Consider the following 20,361-nt stretch of genomic DNA (forward strand, 5'->3'; position numbering starts at 1 on the left):
TGTCGGAAAGGTATCTCTGGGCCCACTCAGTAATGCACATCACTATAAGCCTTGCAAGCATTGTGACTAATGAGTTAGTTGCGGGATGATGTATTACGAAACGAGTAAAGAGACTTGCCGGTAACGAGATTGAACTAGGTATCGAGATACCGACGATCGAATCTCGGGCAAGTAACATACCGATGACAAAGGGAACAACGTATGTTGTTATGCGGTCTGACCGATAAAGATCTTCCTAGAATATGTGGGAACCAATATGAGCATCCAGGTTCCGCTATTGGTTATTGACCGGAGAGGTGTCTCGGTCATGTCTACATAGTTCTCGAACCCGTAGGGTCCGCACGCTTAAAGTTACGATGACAGTTATATTATGAGTTTATATGTTTTGATGTACCGAAGGTTGTTCGGAGTCCCGGATGTGATCATGGACATGACGAGGAGTCTCGAAATGGTCGAGACATAAAGATTGATATATTGGACGACTATATTCGGACACCGGAAGTGTTCCGGAGGAGTTTCGGATTTAACCGGAGTGCCGGAGGGTTACCGGAACCCCCCGGGGAAGTATTGGGCCTTAGTAGGCCTAGAGGGGAGAGAGAGGGCAGCAGCCAGGAGGTGGCGCGCCCCCTCCCAGGAGGAATCCTAGTTGGACTAGGACAGGGGGGCGCAGCCCCCTTTCCCTCTCCCTCTCCCTCTCTTTCCTTCCCCCCCCTTTTCCTAGTAGGACTAGGAAAGGGGAGTCCTCCTCCTAGTAGGAGAAGGACTCCCCCCCCCCTCTCCTTGGCGCGCCTAGGGCAGCCGGCCTCCCCCTTGCTCCTTTATATACGGGGGCAGGGGGGCACCTCTCTACACACTTGATATACTATATTTTAGCCGTGTGCGGTGCCCCCCTCCACCATATTACACCTCGATACTACCGTTGCGGAGCTTAGGCGAAGCCCTGCGTCGGTGGAACATCATCATCGTCACCACGCCGTCGTGCTGACGAAACTCTCCCTCAACACTCGGCTGGATCGGAGTTCGAGGGACGTCATCGAGCTGAACGTGTGCTGAACTCGGAGGTGGCGTGCGTTCAGTACTTGATCAGTCGGATCGTGAAGACATACGGCTACATCAACCGCGTTGTGATAACGCTTCCGCTGTCGGTCTACGAGGGTACGTGGACAACACTCTCCCCTCTCGTTGCTATGCATCACCATGATCTCGCGTGTGCGTAGGAATTTTTTTGAAATTACTACGTTTCCCAACAGAATGGACTGCGCATTCTATATGTACATGAACCTGGAGCACTACTCCAATGATGGAACAGCAGCAACCTTAGAGCCAGAACAAGTACCAGAGTTGAGGAAAAAATTCTATATCAACTAATCAGTCAACACAGAGGGAATACCAAACTGTCATTAATCAAGTGTACAACAGGTTAGTCTTTTCAGAAACTAATCCTTACAATTTTGTCACACTAGAAGAAGTAATATTCTTTTTTTTAATTATTATTTTTTGATTCTAACAGATATGCTGAAGTATGAAGTCGATATGGGAGACAAAGAAATGCAACAGACAGAATGTTGCGTACTAGAAGAGTTTCTGCCAAATCCCGAGCCAAAAGAACATATTATGCATGCGACAACCACAAAAGAGCATAAAGTTATTGATATATCCAGTAAACACAAAGAGGTTATGGATGTCAGCAGACACGCCGTCGCCCAAGAATCTTGCACAGACCACGAAGAAAAGGATCCACCAGTAGAACCAGATCAACCAACACCAGACGACAAGATACCACACCATGCTGAAGAGCAAACAGACGAGCAAAATATCAACAGCAATACCCCGAGCACAGAGCAACTTGAACAAACAGGCACTGATTTAAAAGAGGATGGCACAAGCAACGACGTACCAAATACACAAGAACAGATTTCCGAGCAGAAGAAACAACCTGTTCTTCTTCAAGAAGAAACAGGCTCGACAAGCAATCAGCAAGGCACCTCCAGCACCATCTCTCTAGAGTTCCTAAAACCCAAAACAATGGAAAAGCACGACGAAGTTGATGAATTTCTTTCAAGCCTTAACGCGCTCCAACTAGAGGAATACAACGAGCATGTAAAGATGGGCGTTGGATTCGATGTAATCAAAACATGGCTGACTGACCATGAAAGCTATGAATTCAACAAAGATCCCACGCCGTATCTGACAATCTTGCAGCAAGAATCAGGAGAACATTCAATGCCTCAATCATCTGAGAACAGCTCAGACAAGAAAATCTCGGTCAAGAAGAGACTGGTAAAGCCTTCAAGAAAGCTTCATGGAAAAATTCCTACTTTTGTCCCAGGAGATTTCAAATTTATGAACAAAGTCAGAGCACTTCATGAATACCTATTCAGCAAAGAAGGACAGGATGAATGCGGAGAGTAAGTACTTTCTCTTGCCACAGCAAAAAAACAAAGAAATGTTGCCCCTTTTAAAACCAACCTAACTAATGTATAAACTTTTTCTGCTTGCAGTCTAAATGTATATATTAGCTCGAAGCAACCCGATTGGATTACAGGAAAACAAATGATGGAACAGCTACGGAAAGGAGATCATGGACAGATGGAGGGATCCATCGCAAACGCATTGTTCGAAGAATGGACAGTACAGCAACAATACAACACAACCGATAAAGCCATACTTCTCGCAGAATTTGCAAACGTATGAAGTCCAGTTTGATAGAAAACAATTGCATCAATTCAGTGATTACAAAGATTGTACTAAAAAGTAGAAAGTTTTTTGGCCGCAGATTGTGCTCGGTGTTAAAATTGGAGAAAAAGGAGGACTAGCAGAATTCAATGAGGACGAAGCATTGGAACAGTTTGCACCCCTTGTAATAGGGAAGGAACTTTTAAAGAAAAAGCTGGTAAGTTAATAGAAATATACAAAACATAATTCATTTTTCCTACAGATTGCACCATTTACATGTCATTTAATTCTCCTGACAAGAATGAACTTTAACTCACTCTGTCTTCAAACACCGCAGATTATGATACCTCACAACACAGCTAAACACTACACACTGTACGTGCTCAACAAGTACACGAGCTCCATCGACATACTTGACTCACTGAATTACAGAGACGGAGACGGAAAGAATACATGGAAAACACACCATAAGGATCACCAGGAACTGGTACGTCAATTCAACCTTGTTTTCTAATTGGTTTTCCAATTCCTGCATTCCCTTGTTTAATGCCAAAACCCAACAATAACACCAAACCGTAATCACAGATTAAAAGGATGCACGCACTCATGAAGAAGCATTATGGCGAAGCGGAGCTACGAGCCAACAGCAAACCGAACTGGTCGAGGATAGCAGAAACACCTAACAGAGTTTGCGTGCCAAAACAGCAGGGTACCCAATGCGGACACTTCATGGTTCAATTTGCAAAATACTGGAATGGCATTGATCTCATAAAAGATGATGAGGATTTCGATGTAAGTGAATAGTACGAGAGAAACAATTTTAATTTTTACAAGCAGCACTACTTGAATACTTCAATTATCTCATGAAAGAAAAATAAAAGAATATCCAATGACCTCCATGCAGCAAAGCAATGTAGATGCCGAGTGGAAACCAGAGTTCCTTTTTACAGCCATATTTGGTGAAACAAACAAAGTAAAGTGTGAGAAACTACTTGGAAGAATCAAAGAATTCAAACCAGAAACTTCAAAGTTCTTTTCCACCAACAAAGGTAAGAAAATCATTTCTACTTATCTTTTTTTTGTAATAACCTACCCATCCCACGGTTCACCAATGTCTTTCGTATCACAAGAGCTTACATATTACATATGTGCTTTTGCTGACAGAAACAGATGAAACTAAAAGGGAAAGAAGATGAAGCACCAGTCCATACCCAAAACATTTTCATTGCTTCCAACACACAACGGAGGCGTCCGACCTCTTCCATCTAGTCATGAGCGACAGCTGGCAGGAAGAATACAAAAAGTGAGTTGTTTTCTATTGCACCTCAAAAATAGTTGGACAGAGGCCAAAAATAATGTAAAAATCTGTTTCTCACTCACCGTGACCTCCAAAATTATTTAATCTCCCTGTCGCAGCAAAACTATATTTAGGCGCATCCGCAGGGACAGTGAAAGCACGCAACTTACTGGAGCCCAACTGAAGGCAGTATTTGGTCCAAGACCAGCACAGACGAACATACCACATCATATGGAAAAGAGGGTCCTCGATGACATAGCAGAAATCTGGGAAAGTAGACAAGATTCAAAACAGAGTGACAGAGTAATATTAGGCCCAAACTTTGCAGAGGTAAACATTTAAAAAGCAAAATCTTGTCTATATTGCAACACCTACTCTTTTTATATTGTTACACAGCTCTTTTTTCTAACAGTTTTTTTCATCGTAATTATTGTTTGCAGCATATATTGGATTTAAAGGAACACAAAACTACTATTAAAAAATTTAAAAATGAAATGCAAAAAAGAAAGAATCAGCTGGTTCCCATGTATCTCAAGGAAAATCAACGGAAAAAGCTCTCAACAGCAAACATGGTAACAACCCTTTCCTCCATGACAAAATCTCAAAATATGCATTCTATTAAATTACTTTATATTAAACTGTCATCTAAGCAACAAGTATTTTGTACGCAGATATTCGTTCCGATGGAGAAGTATGACCGCTACGTACTATATGTGCTGGACAAATACAAACACAAAGTTCACATTATTGATCCTCGAGAAACGACTCCAGAGGAATTTGAGAAATAAAAGATAGACGTGGATAAATTGGATCCACATGAAGCATGTCAAGTTCTTCAGGAACATGAAGACGCTCGAAAAGAAAGAGAAAGACAGTTTCAGGAATATCATGTTCATAAGTCGGCAATCGTAAGCATTTATACATAACAATTTTTTCAGTTTTACAAGTTGCAATATTAAAACAATTAATTACAAAATGCAATATTCCCAGGTACCTAGGTTTAAAGAAGTCTTCAACACCATACTAGGACTAACAATGAATGCCAAGGGTACAAGATGGCAGATTCATACTATGCAAGATGTTCCAGTGGTAGAAAAGGGAGAATCAACATTTGCTGTTTTAAAGCTTGCATTCCTCTACAATGGTGAAAATTTTGTCGAAGACCTGGAAGATTTGACAGTAAGTTTATATAGATTTACTTATAAACAACTTATATGCACAAACTCTAATAATATACTTCCCTTCTCGGCAAAATTTCACAGGATGAGGTCGAAGACTGGAGGGCAGAGGCAATGTACATTCTCTTAAGTAGCGAGATGAATCAAGTCAAAGCTAGTGAAATGGGTGACAAGATTAACAAGATCTTGAGCAAAAATGAAGACTAAAACTTTTGATTTAGCCCGCGAGGCTAATTCTATCTAGACGTGACAAAAAAGTTTATCAATAACTCACATTTCTATGTAATGTAGTTAAAAATTGCGTGTTCATGTTGAAAAGATAACTATTTCGACAACAGTGCCTCTTACATCATCAGAGAGTGCCAGTAAACTATAAACAACAATGCATCTTCTTATTTGTACGACAGTAGTGACTCCCAAAACGAACCCTTACACGTGACTCTGGAGACCACCCTCCCGTGCCTCCACAGGCGACATGGCCTTGTGACATCAAACCCTGGGTCACCATGCCTCCGGGCAATATCCACACACACATACCCTTACGCGTGACTCTGGAGACCACCCTCCCGTGCCTCCAGAGGCGACATGGCCTTGTGCCACCAAACCCTGGGTCACCATGCCTCCGAGCAATATCCACACACACACATACCCTTATGCGTGACTCTGGAGACCACCCTCCCGTGCCTCCAGTGGTGACATGGCCCTATGCCACCAAACCCTGGGTCACCATGCATCCGGGCAATATCCACACACACAGATACCCTTACACGTGACTCTGGAGACCACCCTCCCATACCTCCAGAGGCGACATGGCCTTGTGCCACCAAACCCTGGGTCACCATGCCTCCGGGCAATATCCACACACAAATACCAAGAACGCCTCAACTGTGGCTAGCTCCTACGCACACGTGACTTCACATGCTTCAAACCCGTGCCTCTGGAGGCAACATACCAATGACTTCGCGTGACTTCACATGCTTCGAACCCGTGCCTCCGGAGGCAACATACCAATGCCTTCGTAGTATACACACATGTGAATGCATGCACAAACCTAGCTCATAAGCAGACGTGACTGCACATGCTTCAAACCCGTGTCTTTCGAAACAAAGCAGCTTTGCCTTTTGCACAACCTGCTATATAAAAATTAAACAAGCAGGTTCCCTCGCGCCGGAGGCGCCGTGCCACACCACGACGTACAATGCGCCGCACGAACCAGCACGCCGCACGACCAACACACACTTTGACCTATGCCCCCCTTCAAGATGTTTATGAAAATTGAACGAGCCGAAGGCGAGCCGGAGGTTCCCTCGCGCCGGAGGAGCCGTGCCACACCACGACGTACAACGCGCTGCACGAACCAGCACGCCGCACGACCAACACACACTTCGACCTATGCCCCCTTCAAGATGTTTATGAAAATTGAACGAGCCGAAGGCGAGCCGGAGGTTCCCTCGCGCCGGAGGCGCCGTCTCACACCACGACGTACAACGCGCCGCACGAACCAGCACGCCGCACGACCAGCACACACTTCGACCTATGCCGCCCCTTCAAGATGTTTATGAAAATTGAACGAGCTGAAGGCGAGGCACTTTTCTTCAATTTAGTAAAGTTAGTATACACCTGTGCCTCTCCTAGTGTTCACTTGTGCCTATAAAAGAAGTCACACGATTGAATGACTCTGGAGACTGCTGTTTTACATTAAAAAGTTGCTTTTTTTCTTTACTTGAAAGGTGACATTTGATACTGTTGGTAGTCCCCGCCCGTAACTACCCCATAAATCTCCATTACCCAGAAATATAATGGGAACAAAAAGGGAAACAGGAAAGGGAAACAGGGAACCAACCGCGCGAGCTGGTATTTTTTTTTGTGTTTTCGCGCGGAAAGGGAAAACGGAAAATTCTGGTAGTTCGAGGGTCAAATTGCAAAACGCACCAAACCACAAACCGGAAAGGGAAAAACCGGGGACCAACCACGCAACTGGTATTCCCTTGCAGGAGCGCTCCGCGCGCGACACTTGTCACACACGGAGCGCTCCCGAACCGCTCGTTACGAGCGCTCCGAAGGAGCGCTCGTTAACTAGTTGCTCCCCTCTATTCCTCCTCCCGCAAGGAGCCCCTTTCGTATTTTGTGGTGGTGTGCTCGTGTTGTTTTCTTTTAACATGAAAGTTTTTTATTTAATCAGCAGCATTTTACAGTGAGGAGTGTGAATGGATTCACACTTTTTGACCTGGAAAGAACATCTCTACCAGGGCAAAGACATGTGTCTGAAGAAAGACACCTAACAACTAGAGGCCTATTGTGAATTTTGAGAGCTAGCTTTGCCTGATGGTGTGCCTTCACATTTTAAAACCTATTGACATGAGCTATCCTGCTACAATGGATAGTCTGGGATGCCTGAATAGCTGCAAGTGTGGGTCTGATACTTCAATGGCATGTGTCCTTAAAGATGGAGTTTGCCTTTGCCGCCAACACCAAGACAGAGCAGTCTGAATAGAAGTGTGGTTCCTGAATATGAAGTACTTCAGCAAGCATGGTAGCAAGATGCAAGCCGAACACTTCAACCTGAAGGGGAGAGGATGTTGGTGGAGACAAAGCAGACATGCAATTGTTGACAATGTTAATTGTCTCCAGTTTGGATGATGATACCAACGCTCGCCAGAGATGATTGGACATCTTCATCATTTTTCCAGGCCGCATCACAGAAGATGGCATTACCTCCAGGTCAAAAAATATCTTGTTGTGGCACATTCAGCTGGTTGTAGAGCAAATGGAGCGTTGTTCCTGTGGAGTCGTGATATCTTCCAGCTTAGAGCCCTACATAATAACATTAGCTACAGGAAACACTTCTGATGGTTTGCAAAAATTTCTACCAAATAGAGCATCATTTCTTGCCTTCAAAATACACCACAAAAAAGTGTATAAACTAGTGATCTTGATATGTGGATGAGCAGAAGTGAGCAAAGCCTGAATTATTTGAGGAATTGAATGATGATAATTGGCGATGACCTCCGTTCTGATGAACAATGGAGAGGAGAACCAAGCAGCTTTAGAGAAAGGGCATAGAAAAAATATGTGCATTTCATCCTCTAAAGTACTACACCTAGCACACTCTTCCACAATGTGTTTGGAGAACTTACTTGCTCGTTTACCAGTGGGAAGAGCTCAAAGAAGAAGCCTCCAAGCAAAAGTTTGAACTCTTGGCACAATCTGTTTTTCTTTCCGTATCTGATTAAGAAGACCAACAATCTTTCCCTAAAAAAACGAAGACCAACAATCTATTGAAGAACTAGTTTCGGTCTCTGGTTAGCTGGTAGAGCAAGATTATTGAAACAATGTTTGTAATCACTTTTTGAAGAGCAATCACTTGCAGGAGTTAGTTTTCAAACAAGAGCATCCTGCCCAAAAAAATTAATAATAGGAGTTTGCAAAATAGTATTGGCTCTTGTTTGTTAGCCTGGTGTCTCTTAAGGGAATCTCGAAGAGAACCATGGTGCGGTCCAGCCGTATTTAGACATCCAATGCGGATTTGTATCGGTCCGTTGACCGGTCCAGACGCACTTTTTCCTGCAAAGTCGAAACAAATTTGGGGGCTCTGCGGTAGTCCGGACAGCAGCCACGTAGGACTTCGACACCTTCGACCCACCCAAAATCCCTCCCGGACCCTGCACGTCCATCTCCCATATGTCTTTGCATCCATTTCCTTTCTTGCCTCCGCCGCCGCTTCACCACCCTGGACACCCCGCCACGCCCTTGCCGGAGCTCGACGACTCTGTCTCCTCCGATGCTACACCCGAGCTCCAGGCCGCTTCTCCTCCGCAATTGTTCCATACCCTTCCTCCGTCCGCCGCACAGGTACCATCCACCCCTACGGTAGCCACCATGCCCAATAACTGTTTGGTGAAATGCATGTGCTATTTTTTTGTCCCTTATTTGAAGCAACTCATTCGGATATGGAGTACATATACTTTGTTGAGTCGTCCGACAAGGAAGACTACATGGATGAGACAGTGATAATGCGGGCGGTCCTTGCAGACGGGGAGCGTGCAGAAGAGCATGTTCTCAATTTCAAGGGATTAGTCAAGAGCCATCGAGTGCTCAACCGCTAAGGGGCACATGACCATTTGATTCTGATGGACAACTACCTTGCCCCGGATGCCCTATTCGCTAACAATTTTTGCCGCCGCTTACGGCTGCGAAATAATGTCTTTGATCGTCTTTACCATGGCGTCCGTTCCTTTGATGACTACTTTACCTTCCGGCCCTCGACACGGCAGCGTCCACAATTGATTTTTGCATGTCCCTCTGGTGGAGGTCCCCAATGTTGTGGCCCTGGCGTTGGAGCCCCAAATCCCGTGGATTCCACTAGGGTTACCCCTTAATATATATATATTTTTTTGTTTTGAGAATAGGTTATCTCTTAATTAGTTGCTCTCGCTACATATGCGCCGATTTTTTCTTTTTTGAGAAATCTATACGCCGAATAAGATCTGCCTTGTGGGAGTAGCAGGCTTTGTGTATGGAGGGAGCTTGGGGCCGGATAGTTTTGTTGGGTGGACGCGGCCCAGTTTGGAGCGGAGAAAAGGAGAGACAGCCGAAAAAAAAGGACTCCTCCTGCGACCGGAAATTCCCCACCCTAATTTTTCCTCGCTCACTCTCCCTCTCTCTCTCTCCAAGGGAAGGGAACGGAAGGGAAGGGGATCCGCCTCGCCGTCGCCGTCGCCGTCGCCGCCGCGGCTCCTCCGGATCGAGCTCGCTCGCCTCCGCTCCGCAGTCGGCTCCTCGGGCTATGGCCTCCTCCATGTCGGGTGCCTGAGCGCGGACGAGCACGGCCCCGACACAGTTTGACACCCCCGCCCTGCCCTGCCTGGGTCACCAACCGAGCTGCTGCTCTGCCTCGCTTCATCGCCGACGCAGGTGAGCACCTTCGCGGCCCAAACTAGCCGCCGTCCCTCTCTATCCCTCTTCATGTTTCCGTACATACAATCGGCAGTTGCGCTCAGATTAGAGGCGACGGAACACGCTCGCGATGCGCACATAGCTCGCCGCCGCCGCCGCCGCTGGAGCTGGACTCTCCGAGGGTAAACCCGTCTCATAAGCCTACCTCGTGTAGTTTAGTTCATTAGTTGGGCTATAGTGTGTTGGCTTCAGTACAGTACAGTGTACATGATTCAGTTTAGCCGTGCGTGACTCACTCTGTTTTCGCTAGTTATCATCACTCTGTTTCCAGCAGACACCCAAGTCTTTGGTTGCATCCACTCTCCACGCCCAGCACCTGCACCTGTCTCAAGTCCTGTATAGATACCCCTGTAATTGCCATTACTGTTCAATGCAAGAGCTAAGCTTTCTACCAGCAGTTTACTTGCTTGTCTTCTTGATATTAAGCTGCTCTCCTCTGAAGGAGCTAGCCGTGTGGGCGGAGGACTAAAGCTTGTCCCCTCTTTTCAGCTGACCGGACTCGACGGAGCACTACGATGCCCGGCAAGAGAGGCGCAACCCTGCTTGAGGACCTGCCCGAGGAAATCGTTGACAAGATACTCATCAGGTTGCCGCCCAAAGACGTCGGCCGCTGCCGTGCCGTCAGCAAGTCATGGCGCAGCGCGACATCCACGCCTGCATTCATGCTCGAGCACCGCCGCTGCCAGCCGTTGCTCCCCATTGTCGACGGGCAAGGGCGGCCGGCCAGCCTCGTCGTTCTCCGTGATGCCGGTGCCGTGAAAGCCCTCCACCAGCAGCAGCTCTGGCCTTTCCTCCCGGGCTACAAGCCACTTTCCCAAAATCGCCTCAGAGGCGCTTGTGATGGCTTCCTTGTCGTCTCTCAGGGATACAAGTTCTACATCTGCAACCCCGTCATCCGCAAGTGTGCTCTCCTGCCGCGGCCTGAGAGGGAGTACAACACCATAGTCGGTTTCTACTGCCACCATTCAACTGAAGAGTATAGGGTGCTCTGGGTCTCACGCCCAGACCACTTGTCTAACTCCAGCTTATACGTCCTCACGGTGGGATCTGACAGGCCGAGGCAAATCAGTGTCGGAATGTCAACACTCTCATCACCTTCAGCGGAACAGGATTTACTGAGCAAGCTGCTGTACTCTTCACCACCAGTCCACCACCATGGCAGCCTGCACTGGGGTCTTTTCAGTTACGGCAACATTACGGGAGGCGGCGTAAACATTATTGTGTTTGACACAGAAGCGGAGTCATTTCGGTGGATGCACGGTTCCATCCATTCCCAGCCATACTGTAACTGGAAGCTGTTCGACATGGAGGAGACGCTTGCTTTCTGGTGCAGCTCGAGTGAAAGGTCTTCTATGGATGTCTGGGTGATGCAGGATTACAAGGCTGAAATCTGGGCTTTCAAGTACCGGATTGACCTGTCAATGGTAGAGGCATCAAGACAACTTTATCTAACTTCTTTCAAAAAGAAAAAGAGAAGACCACTTGATTCAACAGTGCAGTATTTGGACAATATGGTTGTGCTAAACGAGCGTGAGCTGCTGATCGCGTTTAATATGAAAAATGTGTTGCGCTGGGATATTGATGGCAAGTTCTTAGGTATTGTGAGCATTGGAAAGAGTCAGTACTGCATGTCGCTTACGCACCACCGCCTCCAAGAGAGCATTGTTCCGATTCCAGGCCATGATATGATGCAAGAAGAATATGAGGAGCATCCATTCTCCACAGGGCATGCCTGAAAGGTCATGACATCTGGTTTGCTTTTCTCTTGGACTGGGAGCATGCCTCTTGTTCCTAGCTCTTCTTACCTGTACTACCAGTCAAGCATGTCGTTTTGGATGGTCGCTATCATGATTTTGTGCTTTTTATGATGTCCTGATCATCTTGTTAATGTTATGAACTATGGAGTATCGATGTATGACATTAATAACTTTTTTACTACTGTTCCTCGCCGCCTCCCAAATCTACTTCAGTATTGGCATGGTTAAGATGCACAGATGGCAGCGTTCAGATGAGTGATCCGCTCTTGGTCATGCTCTTTGAGCGAATGCATCTTTTTGCTGCTGGAATGTTATTGTGGATCTCTTGTATATGCCATTTGTTTGATTTCTACTGTCCGGCGTGCAATGTGGTTGTAACTTTTTAAGTTTCACAGGTTGCACCTGTTCTTCATGTGAAATGTTATTCCAGGCATACTTGCATAGCCGTGCGTATCATCATCAGTGCTTCTTATGAAGGAAAAGAATCCTTGGTTCTTTAGTCAGTGTGTTGGAAGTACTGCTAGGGCCTTTTCTTCCCTCCTTTCTTGGGGTTAACAAAGAAACTTGTTGAAGATGTGCTCTCCTGGAGCAAGATGGATATGATGATTCTTTGTTCATCTTTTCCAGGATAAAAGATTTTTGTAACTTGACTACATGGTGTCAGTTGGAAAACCCAGCGAATTTCGAGATTGTCTTCATGCCTCCAACGTTGCGTCGATCCTTGCCGAAAAAATTACTTGTACTCAACGACGCAACAGGGCTGGCCTGTTCCAGTTTTGCAGTCGATCCGGGAAAAAATTGTCCATCATCAATAGCCTTTCAGGTTTCCAGCCATGAAACTGATAATGATAGCTCGCTCTTACTCCGCACAAGTACACAGTTAACTACACAAAGTAACCATATGAGCATCTTCGTAAGAAGATATATCTGGATACTAAAAAAATTAGACCAGTCAGGACTAGCCCTTAGTGGCATATTTTTATAGAAGAAAACACCTGAGCACCAGTGGCAGAGTTAAGACTCGAATTAGGGTGGGCAGCTTGTGCTCCCGCAAAGCTAACCATCAGAGAGCGACGCTCTGTTCTATATTGACAACCATACCCAGAAGGAACATATCACAAATGGCACACAAACGGCGACGTCTCCGACCTATATGTCCTAACCTCCTCATCTCCGGATCCCAACCCGGTGAATTTGAGACTGCTCAGACTCATGCTTGGCGAAATACAATACCTACTCGGCTTGCCGATGCAGGCAGCAGCAGCACTCACGGGTGTCATTCCCTTATTGGAGGCGTCGCCATGCCTCTATCTGTGCCCCCCTTTGAGCACCGAAGACCCAGAGAAACCCAGGTCCGGTGCTTTGGATCGGACAGTGGCGGCGCCTCCAATAGTGAGGAGTGGCAGTGGCATCCGTTTGTTGAGGAGATGTAGTAGGGCAGTGGCAATGGCACCGCACCATATACTCTGCTGCCTTTAACCAGCCTATAGTTACTGAAATGAATCCTGACGAGGACTTACCTTTTTGACTAACACTAGAGTAGGGGATTTTGGTGGTCGATCTTCATGGAGGCTTTAATTTTAAAAATTGAAAATTGAAATTTCTCAGTTTCAAAAAAATCTGAAAATGTACACATACACAAGGATGTAATGGATATGTGTGTAAAATTTCATGACGAGTTTTGGGTAGCTCTCATTTAAACTTATTTCATCATAAAAATTTACACGCATGGGTATATATGTGTATTTCTTTTAAAAAAGATTAAACCTTAAAAATATGGATTTCTCAATATTAAGGTCCCATGGAGCTCGGCCTCGCTTTGGCATTTTTGCCAAAACTACCGCTATTATTGTGGTTTACAGGATACCTCAAAACGCCTTTTCACGTTTTTACGGTACAACTTTTGTTTCGCCAGAACAGATCCTGTAAAAAAAATTGTGTTTCCGGCAAAATTACATAAACCCCTCTAAAAACGCAATCTAAATTACAATTGGGTCTTTCAATTCACATGTCGTGCTCGCGTCGGCCGAGCTCTTGCTGTGGCGTCATCGCCGGAGGCTCCTCCCGCCGTCGCTGTTGACATGCATCACGTCGGACGCGGTCGAGCTCCTGCTCGCGCCTCGCTCGCGCTAGCTAGCAAAACACGTACACGGCTAGCTAGGTAGCTAGCGCGTTGCTGCTGCGCCGATGGCCAGCGTCGAGCGGTGGGTGGCTGTGCCGGTGTGTGGCGGCGGCGACGACGAGATTTGGCCGGAATCGAGCTCGGGAGGCCACGGCGCCGGCTGCGAGGGAAACGGGTAGGGCTGAAATTTCCCTCCCGCCAAGGATAGAAGATACTGCAAAAGGAGAACGAAATCCCACACATATAGAGGAATTGAGCTCGCAGATGCAGGATCCCACACATATAGAGGAATTGGGCATGCGGCGCAGGAGCAAGATGAGAAGATCATTCGTGAGCGCTAGGTGGCGCCCGGGAAGCGTTGCCGCTGTAAAATAGGTTGGAAAGCGTTGAACACTTTGTCTCGGGCCGCATTGATATATACCGGGTAACAGTTTGGGGCACCTAGGTGTCCAGGCTCCTTGCCTTTCCACCACTCGATCGCATTTAGATGTGTGCTGTTGTAACGGGTATTGTTGTTAACGGGTTATTCCATTACAAATTTCCGATCAAATTAATTGTGGCATAAATACTTATTGAATGCCATAAATATACCCTGCAAAAAAATGCCATAAATATGACTCCATGCACCATACATGGCAAGAGTCCTTTCGTGGGAAAGAAAAAAGTAGCATGCATGGCAACATTGCATGTTGATAGACATAACAGGAGATAGAAATTAGAAATTAATGTGATACTCCGTAGGAATGTAGGAAAAACTATTCGTAGTTAGCACGGTATGCACGATTCGTATTTTGACTGAATTACCAAAGTGTACACAAGCGTATCTTAAGTATGTGTATATTTTTATTGGATGAATACCCGGCTATGTGTACATTTTGATTAGGTATAACACCCATACATGAATATTTTCGTTAGGTATAATACTCAACTGCATATTTCAAATATCTATGGATACACAAAATTGAAAGTACTCGATATTTTTTAGGTATGGGCGTACTCATCATATTTTCCTATAACTACATACCCCGACGTGAAATGCATGAGTACATACCCCAAAAATACGTAGGTATTATAACTACTTATTTTTGAAGTACATAGGCGCAGATAATTGTATATGATACCCAATAATTAGTATCGTCTAATAATATGTACCCAACACATAAATATTTTCATTAGGTATACCAACACCCATAAATATTTTCATTAGGTATAATACCCAACAATTGGGATAATACCCGGGTATTATAATACCCGGGTATTTTTATGTGAAATGCATGAGTACATACCCCAAAAATATGTAGTTATTATATCTACTTATTTTTGAAGTACATAGGCGCAAATAATTGTATATGATACCCAATAATTGGTATCGTCTAATAATATGTACCCAACACATAAATATTTTCATTAGGTATACCAACACCCATAAATATTTTCATTAGGTATAATACCCAACAATTGGTATAATACCCACCAACTGGTATATTATCATTAGGTATATTCCGGAATATTATTGTTAGGTATAATACCACGAGTATGTGTGTATTTTTTGTTACATAATATATTGTAGGTATGTGTATATTTTTATTAAGTATAATACCAACACCAACTTGTACATATTTTAATTAGATACCCATCAACTGGTATCACGGTCTAATAATATGTACACATGGGTATCAGGTATGTGTGTATGAACAAATATTTTTATTACGTAAAAGGAAATTAGGAACACGTACATGTACATGTCTTAAGTTCAAGTAGAAAAAATGATTCAAAATTGAACGTAGATGATCAGATGGTTGCCGAATCTAATTTATTTGAATTGTATGCGTAAAAAGTGTCACGGTAGAAAGAATGCGAGTAAACTAGGAAAAAAATTAAACGCTTAATGCTATCTCGTATATATGGAAAGTCTTGCATGGAGTAAATTAGGAAAAAAATCAATAATGATGCACGTCACTTACATCCAAATGCTTAACGGGTTGACCCAAACAAGGTGCCCAGGCACCTAGGTGCCTATATATATATATATATATATATATATATATATATATATATATATATATATATATATATATATATATATATATATATATATATATATATATATATATATATATATATATATATATATATATATATATATATATATATATATATATGGCAACAAGAGATACGGGAGAGAAGAAGAGATAGAGAAGGACTACAAGTTAAACAGGAGACCTATCTCTATACAGTTGTAATTCTAACACTCCTCCTCAATCTAAACCTCATGTAGCTTTACCAAGGTTGAGATTGTATGTGAACTTCTCCAATCCTTGCATAGTGAGAGGTTTTGTAAACCCATCTGCAAGTTGATCTCCTGTAGGAATAAACTTGATCTCAAGCAACTTCCGAGCTACTCTTTCTCTGACGAAGTGAAAATCAACTTCAATATGTTTTGTTCGTGCATGGAAAACAGGATTGGCTGGGAGATAGGTTGCACCAATGTTGTCACACCGTAATCTCGCAGCCTGAGGAGCCTTGATTCCAAGCTCATAGAGTAGTATCTGTATCCACATTACCTCAGTCGTAGCATTTGCCAAGGCTTTATATTCGGCCTCTGTACTCGATCTCGAAACAGTGGCCTGTTTTCTTACGCTCCACGACACAAGATTTGTTCCCAGAAATACAGCAAAACCACCTGTAGATCTCCTATCATCAGCACACCCTGCCCAGTCTGCATCTGAATATGCGGTTACAAGCAGAGAAGAGGACTTGGTAAATTTGCAATCCAAGGCCCTCTGAATATTTAAGATATCTTAAAATTCTCTTAACTGCAGTCCAGTGAGTAGTTCTAGGTGCATGTAAGTATTGTCATACCTTCTTCACTGAATAGGAGATATCAGGACGAGTAAGAGTTAAATACTGTAAGGCACCTACAACACTCCTATAATTTGTTGCATCCTCTAGTGCAAGAACTTCTCCACTTTCAATTGTGAGACTTTCTGAGGTAGAGATTGGTGTACTGACCGGTTTGCACTTCTCCAATCCAACTCTTCTGAGAATACCAGTTGTGTACTTCTCTTGTGAGAGGAGTATGCCATCTTTGATTTTCTTAACCTCTATTCCAAGAAAATAGTGAAGATCACCCAAATCTTTAAGGGCAAACTCTAATTTCAAATCCTTAAGCAAACAGGTAGTGGCTTCTGTACTCGAGCTAGCAACATTTATATCATCAACATAAACAAGCACAAAAATAGTAACATTGCCTTTGTTAGAGAAGAACAATGAGGTATCTGCCTTGGATGGTATGAACCCAAGGTGTTGCAATTGCATGCTCAATCTGAAATACCAAGCTCTTGGTGCCTGTTTCAAACCATATAATGCTTTATCCAATTTACAAACATAATGTGGTGTGCTGTGATCCTCATAACCTGGTGGTTGCCTCATGAACACTTCTTCCTCAAGAACACCATGAAGAAACACGTTCTGAACATCTAGCTTTCTTAAACTCCAACCTCTGGAAATAGCAATAGACAAAACAAGTCGAATAGTAGCAGACTTAACAACAGGACTAAAGGTATCTTCATAGTCAATTCCAAACCTCTGTTTAAAACCTTTGCAACTAACCTAGCCTTATATCTGTCCATGCTTCCATCATACTTTCTTTTTATCTTGTACACCCATTTACAGTCAATAATATTGTCTCCATGTTTTGGTGGTACCAGGTGCCAAGTCTTATTTTTCATAAGTGCATCATATTCATTATCCATAGCTTCCTTCCAATCCTTGTTAGCAAGGGCATCATGCAAATGAATTGGTTCACCGGTAGTGGTAAGAAAGGCACGTTTAGTTTTGTCATACCTTATAGTACCATCATTGTACTGTTTTTCTTTGACAATACCTGACCGGGACCTTGTTTGCCAAAGAGAAGTTGTAGAAGACACATGAGCAGTTGCTGCGGATGGTGGTACACGTGATCCTAGTAGAGCTGTATTGGCCACAGAAGATCTAGCCGGTTCTCTATCCAAGGCAGGGAGCAAATCTGTCGGCTCCTGATCCGAGGCGGAATCTGGCGCCCGGCTAGTCGGGAACCCACGCGGCTGGCCATTGTGGGGCCAGACACGCGCCCATGGTCGGCCGCTAGGCCCGCGGTGACGCGGCGACAGGGGATTCGCCCCTTCCCGCACATGGGCTGGCGGGTGGCTCAAGGCGCGGAGACGTGGCGCGAGGCGACGCGTCAGGACCAGTGGGCTCCACCCTGGCTGCACGGTCGGCCGCCTGCCCACGTGAGTCCAGGCCCACGAGCCGATCGTCCTGGGATCGCGCGCTGACAGCGGCAGGCTGAGCGCGTGGATCCGCCTGGGATCGCGTGTCGTCAGCCAAATCTGCATTGTGTTCCGCGCCTCCCTTGTTTGTTTCCTCACACATAAAATCACAGTTTGGATTAGTAGAAATTGCAAGAGAACCAGAATTTCCTGTGGATTTTTGCACATGATCAAGTTCAATTAATTCTCCCCCGTGATCAGAAGGTGCATCAGAATCAGATAAAAGTGCAATTTCAGCACGAAGTAAAGCTCCCGCATTAGGATGAAGTTTGGCAAAAGGAAAAACTGTCTCATCAAAAACAACATCACGAGAAATATAGATGCGTCCGGTGGAAACTTCAAGACACTTATACCCTTTATGAAGATTGCTATAACCTAGGAAAACACACTGAGTAGATCGAAATTCAAGCTTATGATGGTTGTATGGACGCAAATTGGGATAGCAAGCAGACCCAAAAAATCTAAGATAGTTGTAATCAGGTTTTTGATGGTACAAGCGCTCTAATGGAGTAGAGTTGCCAATGACTTTGCTAGGAAGCCTATTGATAAGATAAGTGGCGGAATAAACGCTTCATCCCAATATTTGAGAGGCATGGAAGCATGAGCTAGAAGGGAGAGGCCAACTTCGACTATGTGGCGGTGTTTGCGCTCAGCAGAGCCATTCTGTTGATGTGCGTGAGGACATGACACATGATGAGCAATGCCAATGCTCCGGAAGAAGGAGTTGAGTTTCTCATACTCCCCTCCCCACTCACTTTGGACTGACATAATTTTTCTATCAAATTGTCTTTCAACGAGTTTCTGGAATTCTTGAAAGATAGAAAAAACTTTAGATTTATACTTGATTAAATAAATTCAAGTAAACTTGTTGTAGTCATCAATGAAACTCACATAATATTTTTTTCTTCCAAAAGAATCTTCGGCATGGCCCCATACATCACTAAAAATAAGCTCTAAAGGAGCATGAGAAACACTATAAGACTTGGGATATGGAAGCTGGTGACTCTCGGCACATTGACAAGCTTCACAAATAGACTCACTAATGGAACTTTGTGACAAAGGGAGTTTGTCTTTATTAACTACTTGTTTCACTATGACTGAAGATGGATGTCCTAATCGTTGATGCCACCTTTCCAAAGAGGGTTTGATGAAGGAGTAGAATTGACGACGCCGGCGACTAAGTGCTCCGGATGTGATGGGGTAGAGACCCCCCAATGCATCTGCCGTGATGGAGAAGTTCCCTCGTTGCCCGATCCTTGATGAAAAAATAACACTACTAGGGAAAACCCTAGTAGTAGCGCGGGTTTTGAGGCTATCAGCAGCGCGGGCAGCCACGCTACCAATAAGGCGCTACAGCTAACTGTTAGTAGTAGTGTGGTCTGTACCCGCGCTACTACTATGGAATGTATCAGCAGCCTGTTTCCGGAACGCGCTACTATTAATAAGCTGTAGTGATTTCCTGGCCCCGCGCTACTGCTATATCTTTCATCATTCCCCCCCCCCCCCCCGGCTTCCTACTCCGTTTCAGCTTCAATAAACAGCAATTTCCAGATACTAGGTACTACTAGATATCAATTTCATAAAGCATTATAGGTACTAGGTAGTACTCCCTCGGTTCCAAATTACTCGTCGTGGTTTTAGTTCTACTCGTCGTGGTTTTAGTTCAAATTTGAACTAAAACCACGACGAGTAATTTGGAACGGAGGGAGTACTAGATAATAATTTCATATATACTCAACATGCATCCTCAAGCAGTATAAGGTGATATCGACGACGATCATCATATGTAGTTTTAGATAATATCGACGACGATCATCATATGTAGTTCTACATGATATCGACGACGATCATCATATGTAGTTCTAGATGATATAGCCACACACACACACACACACACATGTAGTTCTAGATGATATCGACGACGATCATCATTCTCAAGCCTGGGCGGTGGGTGTTCCTGATAGTAATTAGGATGGCCTGTCCAACACGAAGATTCTTGCCAACGAGGAATCTCTTCCACCCAACCGAGTTTAAGTGTGTGCGACTGTCTGTGTCCATGCGGTAA

At 44.5% G+C, this 20,361-nt stretch overlaps 1 protein-coding gene across 1 annotated transcript; it reads left to right on the forward strand.

Moving 5' to 3' along the window:
- Positions 1-9,763: 9,763 nt before the first annotated feature.
- On the forward strand, positions 9,764-12,060 carry LOC123051354 (putative F-box protein At1g19160). The gene is made up of 2 exons (XM_044474218.1): positions 9,764-10,065; positions 10,597-12,060. The coding sequence occupies exon 2, from the start codon at positions 10,623-10,625 to the stop codon at positions 11,841-11,843; it is 1,221 nt and encodes a 406-aa protein (XP_044330153.1). The 5' UTR covers positions 9,764-10,065; positions 10,597-10,622; the 3' UTR covers positions 11,844-12,060.
- Positions 12,061-20,361: the final 8,301 nt, after the last annotated feature.

The sequence above is a fragment of the Triticum aestivum genome, chromosome 2D (genome assembly GCF_018294505.1).
Source record: "Triticum aestivum cultivar Chinese Spring chromosome 2D, IWGSC CS RefSeq v2.1, whole genome shotgun sequence".
In the NCBI taxonomy this organism is placed as follows: domain Eukaryota; kingdom Viridiplantae; phylum Streptophyta; class Magnoliopsida; order Poales; family Poaceae; genus Triticum; species Triticum aestivum.

Coding starts and splice junctions, on each gene's coding strand:
- LOC123051354 (XM_044474218.1), top strand. CDS start 10,623: ATGCCCGGCAAGAGAGGCGCAACCCTGCTTGAGGACCTGCCCGAGGAA.